Source organism: Cannabis sativa, chromosome 5 (genome assembly GCF_029168945.1).
Source record: "Cannabis sativa cultivar Pink pepper isolate KNU-18-1 chromosome 5, ASM2916894v1, whole genome shotgun sequence".
Lineage (NCBI taxonomy): Eukaryota > Viridiplantae > Streptophyta > Magnoliopsida > Rosales > Cannabaceae > Cannabis > Cannabis sativa.
In genome coordinates this window covers 1,740,347-1,752,128 of record NC_083605.1, presented here as the reverse complement: position 1 = coordinate 1,752,128, position 11,782 = coordinate 1,740,347, and the positions used below count along the sequence as shown (strand labels likewise).

The 11,782-nt window shown below is 25.7% G+C and overlaps 1 protein-coding gene across 1 annotated transcript; it reads right to left on the bottom strand.

Annotated features, from left to right (window-relative positions):
- Positions 1-2,641: 2,641 nt before the first annotated feature.
- Positions 2,642-6,997, bottom strand: LOC133037742 (1-aminocyclopropane-1-carboxylate synthase 9-like). Its single transcript, XM_061115201.1, has 4 exons — positions 6,759-6,997; positions 6,186-6,323; positions 5,126-5,286; positions 2,642-4,092 (listed from the first exon to the last, which is right to left on the bottom strand). The coding sequence occupies exons 1-4, from the start codon at positions 6,897-6,899 to the stop codon at positions 3,081-3,083; spliced, it is 1,452 nt and encodes a 483-aa protein (XP_060971184.1). The 5' UTR covers positions 6,900-6,997; the 3' UTR covers positions 2,642-3,080.
- Between the last annotated feature and the right edge of the window lie 4,785 nt (positions 6,998-11,782).

The following is an 11,782-nucleotide window of genomic DNA, read 5'->3' as shown; positions in this document are numbered from 1 at the left end:
GTAACCTGATATTAACCTGTTAATTTATTTCCTTTTAAAACTTTAATTAAAATTAATTATATTTTAAAATTAAATTAAGTATTATTATTAATTAATTTGTTGCAATTTATTATTAAATAAGGATCTTTTAGCAATTTATTTTTTTATACTTAAATTATTTAAAATTTTATAGCAAAGTTTTTTATAATTTAAAATTATACACATATAATTTCATAATTTGAATTTTATTATACTTGTAATCTTAATTTTAAATTATTACGCATAATTATTTAATTTTTTTTATTTAGATATTTAAAAAGTAAAAAATGAAATAAGTTGAAGGATTTTTTTTAAAAAAAATGGCTGCACTTGTTATCGATTGATTAGCTTGAGGCCTCATACTTAGTTCATATAATTGTAACAAAATAATTAAATATTATTTAAAAATAATTAATTATTTGAAAATTTATTATAAGAAGAGAATTTTAATTTGTGTCAAAAGAAGTTTAATTTTTGTAAAAAAAATAAATTTTTTTGTAAATATTATAATTAAATGGCTTAATTATTAAAATAATTCAAGTAAGGATTTAAATATAAATATTAATTACTAAAAGATGTCTTGTTAAATATTTAATTAATTATTTTAAGAAAATAGTTAATTATAATTAAATAATTCTAAAAAAGGAATGTCTATTTAATTAATTATTTTAAGAAAATAGTTAATTATAATTAATTAAATCTAAAAAAGGAAAGTCCACCTATTAGTAACCTGCTATTACAGGTTAAAGAAAAATGTAACCATATGGTTACAATAAAAATGTAACCATTGAATAGTCACCCCAACACACATATATATACACTATATAATACAATATATACAACACATGAAAGGTAGAAGAAGTAATACAACACATGTAATCTAATACATATATATAGCAAGAGAATAACATATATATAATACACTCACTCACAACCTTGAGTGTAGATTAGTGGGGATCACTATGACTTGAACAAGGTATTACACTTTTGTCCAAGAACTTATTTTCTCCTATCTCTAAGCACTAAGGGAACTCTCTAAGAAGTAGCTTTGGGAATTATCAAGCCTTGAGATTTTCTAGAAATATGCTTTTTTGATAGAAAACTTGGTTCATCTCAATATGAGCACCTTAGACATCTTTATATAGTGTTTAGGATATAACCATTTGAAATTTAAATTCATAACGCTCTATGGATGTTATGGACACAAATGTAACTCATGCACACACTATAACTCTTATAGTATTAAGAATTTTAAATTAAGATGTGTACGTAACACCTTTTACACTCTTACAGCTCGTTTGGCGCCATACAAGAGTCGTATTGTATTAAATAATAAAGAAAAATTTGAAAAAATATGCATCAAATACCTTAATATTTTATCCCTAAACTAATACATATCACCATTGAAAACATATGACCACTTTATCTAAAACCCAAAAATACCCCTCTCATAACTCAACCCTCTCTCTCTCTCTCTCTCTCTCTCTCTCTCTCTCTCTCTCTCTCTCTCTCTCTCTCTCTCTCTCTCTCTCTCTCTCTCTCTCTCTCTCTCTCTCTCTCTCTCTCTCGACCCAAAACCCCCTCACCACCGCCCACAACGCCGACCCCTCACCACCGTCCACAATGCCGGCCCCCTCCCAAATCAAAACCAAGCACTTCTCTCTCACCGCCTACCGCCTACACCGACGATCCCTCTTTTCTTTGTGTGATATATGATTTAGAGTATTGATATGTATTGCTTTTAGGGTTATAATGTATAATGCATGTGTTTATGTGTGCACCGTGAGTTTTGTTAGATTTAGGTTCAGATCTGTGATTTGGAGAAATCACAGTTTGGGGAAGACGATGGCCCGATGGGGTCCGATAGGGGTCTGATGCTTGTGCTGAAAAAATTTAGTTTGGGGTCCGACGGGTCCGATGGGGGGTGTAATGCATGTGCGTGCTGGGAAAAAAATTTTGTGGGTCAGACGGGTTTGATGGGGACCCCGATTGGGGTCCGATGCATGGGCTGAAAAAAAAAATTGGGTCCGACGGGTCTCATGGGTATCTTATTTTAGCCCTGGGAAGCTCGACAGTAAAGAGAAGAAGAGAAAGGGGAGGGGTAATGTAAATGGGGGTATTTTAGGGATATTTTAAAATATGTCATATCCCACAAATATTAAGTGTTATGTGTTTAGGGAAAAAATATTAGGTATATGTAAGTATAGAAAATCAAATTTCCGATAATAAATAACACTATGTTTGGATTAAGCAATGTATTGCATTAATTATTACGACCAAATTTTTTAATACAATGTATGTTGTATTATTTAATACATAATAAATAGTCTGTATTAACTTGTATTATAATATTTACAAAGGATTTGGGGTCAACACCAATCTCCGACCCGGACCCGTAGTTGGTGTTTTGATCGAGTGTATTAAAAATATATTATAACTTTACACAATCAATTAATACAAGTCAATACCAAACATTGTATTAATTGTATTAAATAATACTAATACAATACAATATAATACAACACAATCCAACACAATACAATACAATACATTACAATACGGCGTACCAAACGAGCCCTTAATGTTAGTGATAATAGTGGAGGTTACTCATAGTAACAAGTAACTCCTCCAAATGTTACAAAATGATGACAATTGTCATATATTTGTTACACATATTTAATCAATACATTATATTATTTACAAATAATATAACAAAATTTATTAGAAAAAAATTACACATGATTTCTTTTTAAAAAAAGAAAATAAAATAAAAATAAATATTAAAATTAATTAAAAACAGTACCAGAAAAGAAATTTTCAAAAATATTAAAAGTAATTATTAAAAATTATTTTGTGGGATACAAATAGAATTTCTACAATAAATTATAAAATAAATAAATAATGTCTTTATTTGTGTGACAAATCCAATTGTACATAGATAGAAATCAACCTAGCTAGTACAACAAAACCCAACAAATCTGAATATAATTAAATAAATAATTATTATCTTCTAATCCAATTTTTAAACTTCAATTAAAATACAAATTTTTAAAAATTAATTATTATCTACCATTTTCAAGATGAATTTCATCAGAATTAGCCAACTGAACAACCCATCTAGTTAAAGACCTTGTTCTTGAAAAATTCCTACTCAATAACAAGTTATTAACCTGTTTGGGTTTAAGAATAACACTATTCTCTCTATGGATAAGCTCAGCAAAATTCTTAATTCTCTTGATTGCCACGTGGAGTGTTTCTTCAGACATATTAGCAAAACACAATCTGAACCAACCAGGCTCACTGCAATGACAAGAATACCCCGGCGAGATATTCAACCCAACTTCATAAACGATTCTCTTCCATATCAATTTCTCTTCCTCGAAACTATTACATCTCATCAAACTTCTCATATCGACCCAACAAAACAAACAACCGTTACTCTTCAAACACTTAATCCCAGCACTTTTAAGGCCCGAGACGAGAATTTCCTTTCTCTTTCTCAATCTCTTCCTGTTCTTTCTCACGTATTTTTTCATGAATTTCTCGTCCGATAACATACGAGATAATGTGTACTGAGTTTGAGACGAGATGAGTCCGAAACTCGACATTTTCGTGGCAGCCGAGATGATATTTTCATTTTGTGAATATATCATTCCTACTCTGAATCCTGGTATTCCTAAATCTTTGGAGAGACTGTACACAATGTGGACACGTGTCTTTAGTGATGATGACGTGTCGTCGTTGACTTCTTGTGTACGGTCGTTGACTACTTCTGCTATGCTGGTGAAATTTGATTCGTCGAAAACTGTGCCCGAATATATTTCGTCGCTGACTATGTGGACCCCTTTGGCTAAGGCGAAATCTAGGAGGAGTTCGAGTTCGGGTCGGGTCAGGGTTGTACCCAATGGATTTGATGGGTTTGTTATGAGGATTCCTTTGACTTTTAGGTCAAGCTTTTGGGCTTGGTTGTAGGCTTGTTCTAGTGATGATGAAGTGATTTTGAAATCATTTGAGCTTGAACAATGGATTGGAACTATTTCTACTCCTGTTCTCCACTTTAAATCTCTGTCGAATCTGCAAAAAAAGAAAAAATATTAAAAAAATTAATTAAAAATGTGAGTTAGTTTACGCCTAATTGGATCCTTAATTTTAATATTGAGGTATTACACATTTTAAGAGAAATGCTTAAAAGTACTCCTGATGCGGTAATATAATTTTCGATGTTATAGGCACTAGTGTTATCCAATAATAATACTCATATATTAGTTGATAACTATTATTAAAAAATTATTAGTTACTTGTAATGCACGTTAATTGACCATAGTGTTGAAAACCCTAATAATAATAATAATAATAATAATGATAAAGGTTATTTGTGGCAAGATTTTTTTATGTTTTTTTATTTTTTATACTTAATTTCTTTATTTTTTTTAGCAAAACTTTTTTATGTTTATTTTTTTATATATAAATTTGAGGTGTTAGTTTGATATTACCATTAAATACCAACTAAATTATTACTGTATTGATTTCAAAGTTTAACTTTAGCGTATACATAAGTGTACACAATGGTGATCCAGTTGGTTTTTAACAGTTTGACTGACTCTTCAAATTTACAAAAAAAAAAGTAAACTAATTAAAGAGATTTTGCCAAAAAAAAACCAAGTAAAGAATTAAGTATATAAAAATTAAAACATAAAAAAATTTCCCCTATTAATTACTCTAATATAATAATAAAATAATTAGGTATCAAAAATAAAAATACCAATTTCTATTACTACTTTTTCTTCTTCTTCATTTTTTTTTTTTTTTGAATAAGATAATTATTTGATCACTACAAAATATGTAAGTGTGTAAGAGTTTCTTAAAATTGTGATAAATAATCAATTGAAATTTGGTTCACAAAAACAATATCAGTGATGATACATACAAATTAATGCACGTAGGAATTGTATCAGAATTACGAAATGACACGTAAAATCTAATTGGCTTATAATAATTGTTATTTTGTTACGTGATATAATTTTGTCACGTATTTTCTTATTAATATATATCTAAATAATAAAATGTAATAATTAAATAATATTAATTAATAAGGAATTAATCATACCCTGGATAATAAGGAACAGGAAGAAGAAAAGCATCACCAGGGTCAGCAAGGCAAAACATTAGGGTTTCATTTGCAGAAGTTGCACCAGCTGTTAGAACAATCTTATCACTTTCAAACTTCACTTTGTTACCTCTTAATTTACCCATCAATTCTGCCATTTCCTGTAAAAATCAATACTAATAATCAATTTATCTCCTTACAAATTAATACTACACATTTAATTTAGATCACATTACTTAAAGTAATTATTTTTGTTATAATGTATATATATTAGAAATGACATGTCTCAATCTAAGTAATAATTTGTATTTAAATACTATTTTTAGTGATTAAAAGTGATATTTAATCATAAAATATTTAAATTGTAATTGAAAAATAAGATATTTATGGTAAAAATTAATCCTTATGTAATTCACTTTTGTTGCACTTAAATACCTAAGCAAATTTTTTGGTGACGAAAATTCCAATGTATAGTTTATTTTGTTACAATTAAATCTTTATGTAATTCATATATTTGGTTGTAAAAAATCGTTATACATGTTAATTTGATGCAACATTAATTCATAATTAGTTAAGAGACTAATATTATAACAAAATGACTATAAATAGATTTTTACTGCTAAAAAAATTACATAAATATGTAAGTGCAATAAAAGTACTGAACTACACAAGAATTTTCGCCACTAAAAAAATTATATAAAAGTATTTAAGTGTCGCAAAATATAGAAATTTTTGCCCTAAATTTCTTTTAAAAATAATCACTAGGTAACATTTTTAATAGTGTGCGCTTGATACACACTTAGGACGAGTTCGGGAACACTTTCATGAGGAACGACAAACGTCATTCTTGATGACCTTGAGCATTGCTCTTGGATATTAGTGGTGCCCAACACTTTTTATAGGTGACGCTCTACGATTGATTAATAATATTTTCTAATTTTTTTTTAAAAAAATTATATAAGATTTAATATTTAATTACACGAATAGCGATATAAAATAAAAAATGATACTAAGACGAATAATATACCTTTTAATATTTTTCAAATTATTAATTACTTACATTTTTGAAAGAAGGCAAGCCATGGTAGTCTTGGAAAAGAGCAAGCTCTTTAAAAAGAGATTGACCATTAGTACTACTTCTTAACCCAAGTGCATCTGGATTCTCACCAAGCCATTTCTCAAGAAGATCAAAACAAAGCTGAAATAATAATAGTAATATAATTTCAATCAAATTATTAATTAATACACTAATTAATTAAAGAGTACGTGTAAAATTATTCCAATTATTACAATAAGGACAGCCACCAAACAAACATAAGTAGAGAATTTTGTCAATTCAAGCAAATTAATCCATTAATTAATGTCAAACAATCAATTTTATTGCTTTAATTAATTATATGACTATGACAGCTGATACACATTTTTTTAATTATTATTTTACATAATTAATCAACTTTTTTTTAGAATAAAAATAAGCAACTTCATTAATATAAATCATCCAAAACTAAGAATGAAAATTCCATTAAAAATACAATCGACAACAAAAATAGAAAATTTACGCTAAAGCATGCAACTTTATTTGCAGACCGATTAACTATATAATCTTAAATATATTTATATATTATTATTATACCTGATTTTCAGCAAGACCCATCTGAATAATTCCATTGGGGTTGTGAATTTCATCATAGGGATTCTTTTCATATTCCATCCATCCCATGAAGTAAGATGAATCTTGCCCATGTGAATCACTACTAATCTTCTTAGACAACATTTTCTTCAATCAATAATATTTATATTTATATATATATATATATGATATGATATAGAGCTAATATGATAGAGAGAGAGAGAGAGAGAGAGAAGAGAGAGTTTGTGAGGGTTTTATTTTGAGTTGTGGAAACCATTTGTTGTACTCTTATTTATATAGAAAGTCATCAACTATGAATTGAGGTGCATGTGTGTCTACTTTGACTAAGTTCATCTCTAATATTATCTACCTTTTATTTATTTATTTATTTTTTAAAAAATCTATTATATATGTATATTTCAATATATTAATTATTTGGTTCATAAATCTTTGTTTCCTACCTAATAAATATGTGCACGAATATATATATTTATTTTCTAATATAATAAAGTTGTTTGTTATTATTAATTATTAATATATACCAAAAATGTTTTTATATAAATAGTCAAATCATTAACTATGCTCAGTCTCCAAGTACTTCATGGGATTAATTTTTTGTCTTAATTAATTAATTTGCAATTTTATATATTAACTAATAAGTTTATTAATTTGTTTTGTTCTTCACTTCATCATCATAAATATATAAATTCATATAGAAATAAATTCAAATATAATTTTTTTTTTAGAGAAAGTGAGTCCCCACTTTCATATATACGTAGCAATAATAATGCATGGCTGTGTACAGCTATATATATATAAAATGTATATATATATATAGATATATAGATATAGAGATATAGATATATATGTAGTTGACACATCAAAAAGAGCACCGACATAGTGACACCATTTCTTGATCTGATTTTTAAAATGGAATCTCTTCTATACTCTCATCTCGTGTACTAAAAACAAATTAATATTTAATTAATTATCTCTTATATTAATCATTACTAATAATAATACATATATAGAGTTATTAATATTATTACAATTCTATAATTACTAATATTACCAAACACAATAATTTCTCATAATTTACTATTAATTATTAGTTATTTTACGTAATTTTATTATTATTTATAGGTAGAGATATACAATATACAATGTAATATATATTTAATATTTATTGTAAAAAAAGTTACATATTATTTTATCTTTAACAGCATAAAAAAAAAAATTCTTACCAAAGAATAATGTCGTTGAAAATGAAAAACAATGGCACTGATATATATGATAAGATTTTATTTTGATATATATATCAAGATTAGTCAAAACTGTTTGGTAATGTTTACGTATTTAAATAATCTAATAATAGGACAAAAGAATATATATATATTTAGTGAAATTACTTGGAAATTTCTTTAGAATTAATTAAAAAACCGAATTTTTAAATAAATTATAAGAAATTCATGTGATAATATACTTATGGTTTTGTGTGATCAATTTTATTTTATTTTTTCTACACTAAAAAAAATGTTTTTTTAACTATTTATTAAGATTAATATAATGATTTATCAAAATTAAGATTTTTTTTTTGTTCTCTCAATTATTAGTTGGTGCAAAAGTTGTACAATAATTAGAGACTTTAACTTTGAGAAGTGGATATGAAACTGTCAAAAAGAATATAATATATGTTCATGTTGGAACATCATTATGTTTATGAAAAACTAACTAGCTATGTAAAATGAATCGATCAATTATGCATACACAATATAATTATTCATATTCTATTATATAAGTAAAAAAAAAAAACATAATCATTAATGTATGTTTTGTCTCAGTTTAATTTTTACAGACAATTAGACAATTGAATATAATAAAGGAGAAAAATATACTACATCCAATTATATATAATTTTCTTTTACAATTTTTTATATGCTTTTTGTAAAATTTTAAATATATTAAGTTGTCAAAATAAGTTCCGAGCATAATTTTATGCACAAATTTGTTGCTGGAAATTTAAATTATTTAGAATTTATTTTTTAAAAAAAATTTGCAGAAATTGTGACCACTATAGATATAAAAAATAAAACAAAATAAGAATCATATATAACTTATCTGTATGTGTAAAAATGTATAACTTATATATATAGGAACCCAACTATATGAATATATCTACATATAAATGATCACTTAATAATTACATTAAAATTACAACTATGATATGTTACATTCTTTTTATAAACTGATATATATATATAGTAATAGGTTGCCAAGTTATTATTTTTTTAAAAAATATATATATTTAGAACTAAATTAATTATAATTAATCATATTTAATAAAAACTAATTAGCAATTATTATTAAAATATTTTAAAATAAAATTAATCGTAATTAATATTTTATAAAGAAACAAAATATATTAATAAATGAAATAAAATCAGGTTACAGATAATTTATTAACTATTTTTAGTTAAGTTTTAGAATTAATCGCAACAGTTTAATAATCATCTAATAATTAAAAGTAATATACTCATTATAGATAAATTAGGCCTGTGCCTGGGACTCACATTTTTCAAGACTCAAAATAAAAATTAAAATATTTCATTAGGCCTTTATTTAATAAAAATTAAGTAGATTATACAACAAATATTCACAATTATGTTCGTTATATTATGCATAATATTATTTTCAATATATATTTTTTTATTTGTATATATTTCTAAAAGTGAGGGATCTTGAAATTTAAATAGTCTTAGACTTATATATTTTCTACTCTAGTAGTACTCATCATGGTTATGTATATAGTATAAATTATTTTTTTTTCTATAAATATATATATATTAATTTTATATATTATATAAATATATTTTTTGATATAATGTAAAAAAAAAGATTTTTTTTCTTAAATTAAGTAGTAGAATTAAATACAAAAATTTTAATTTTTCTTTTATTATCAAATATTAGATTAAAAATTCTTTTTTAAAAATTAATATTTTTAAAATATTACCTATTTAAAAGTCCCCATATTCCCTTTCAAAGAAAAAAAAAAAAGTCCCCATATTACCTATTTAAAAAATAATCCATATATATAGTTTTGAAAGGGAGAGTCCACGCTTACTATTATAGTAATAATATATATAGTCCAATTAATTAAAGTCAGAAGTGAAAAAAGAATATTATTTTATATATTAACTTAATAATATATTTCACATATGAAACATGACAGCACTTAGAAAAAATTACAATTGATTGGTGACCTGTCTACCTTTGAGACATTCCTAAGCTCTTTCAATCTCCTTATTCCTCGGCTCATGCCCTCAATTTTGGTGGGATGATTAAGACACATGAGAATGGTAAGATGTATCGGGTTCTATCTTAAAATTAATTGATAATAAGAAGATGGTATTATGACTTTTATATATGCTATAATCTTTTCACATATTAATAATGTGATTCTCTAATAATCTCTCTTAAGATGGTATTTATTTTTTACTTACCAATTTCAAATAACTCAATTACAAACGACTTTTTTTAGCTCACAAAAATCTTCTGAGTTGATTATAAATTGACGCTAGCTTGTGTCAGTTCTGGTTAATGATGCACAAGAGTTTTTTTTTTCTTAAGAATATGATATTTGTATTAAAAAAGTCTTGGAGGCGAGTTACAAATGAGAGGAGTTTCTTCCAGCTAAAAAACTCATCGTCTAGCTAACAAGGGCATGCTTAACCAATTAATGACATGTAATATTAAAATTACTACTAACATGAGAAAGAAATGACTCTGAAAGCTTAAATAGCAACACCTTAATGTCAGAAAAAATAACTCCTAGCTCATTATTAAATACATTAGAATTATTCAAAGCTATAACTAACGATAAAGAATAAAATAATAGCATTAACATGTAGTTTAATAGAACAAGCCCAGTTCAATTTCATCAACAAACATCTTATTGAAAGCCTTTTTTTTAGAATCTCCGATGCATATAAGACGACATCTTTGAAAGAGATATCTTCCTTCTGACATAATAGGAAAGTAAAGTCAAATAACTTCCATATTAATTTCTTGTGAAAAGAAACACCATAAAACTGCATCAGCATTATGAACTTAAACCTAACCCTAATGTATATCTCTTTTACCCATTAGTTTTGAATCGGCTAAATCCCACATTTATGGCAACAGGAAAAAAATTTTAATCAATTTTTAATCGATGGAGTAGACTATTTTTGTAGTACATTGAATTCTATAACCAACAATAAATTTTCCCATTAAAATTTCCCTTCAGTTAATCGACGAAAAATATTCATTTAGTAATTACACTAATAATAATATAACACTTTTATAAAAGTACTAAAAGTATTTTTTAACATTTTCCTATATGTTATTTAATATTACTGTTGTCTAATACCACCTAAACGCGACGCTCTATAATTGATCACTAATATTTGTTTAAAAGTTATTATATTAAATTATATAAAATTAAATAAAATATTAAGTTAAATATTAAGGTATGATAAAGTAAAAGGGCGAAACCATAGAAAGGTCCCACTTTATAACCTCAAACAATAATGTCGGCCACGTACTCTTTATTTGTCTCACCTTTCCTTCCCATATATAATCTTTTTCTTTGTTCACTTTTTCCTCTTAATTAATTAATTACATAATTTTATATATTTACATGATATTATTATACATATATCTATATATATATCACTTTCTACTATACCTAATGGAGACTTATAATTATAAGAGGATCAACAAATTTATATATAATTACGTGCATTTTATTAAAAGGGCTCAATGAAGACTTGAAGCTGAAACATTATATGGACATATAACTAAAGGTGGATTTGTTGGATATTTGTTAAAATTCCCTAAGCTAAAAGTAGACATATTTAACTGGTTTACGACCGTTTGGTCTTGAACTGGTACCATTTACTAGATTATGAGTGGCAGTTTTAACAATTGTTCTTAGGGGTGTTCATTAAACCGTTCAAACTGTTCACACTGTCCGCACACAGTAATTA

Coding starts and splice junctions, on each gene's coding strand:
- LOC133037742 (XM_061115201.1), bottom strand. CDS start 6,899: ATGTTGTCTAAGAAGATTAGTAGTGATTCACATGGGCAAGATTCATCT. Junction 6,324..6,758: donor TGGGTCTTGCTGAAAATCAG/GTATAATAATAA, acceptor TTATTATTTCAG/CTTTGTTTTGATCTTCTTGA. Junction 4,093..5,125: donor CCTGTTCCTTATTATCCAGG/GTATGATTAATT, acceptor CTTTTTTTGCAG/ATTCGACAGAGATTTAAAGT.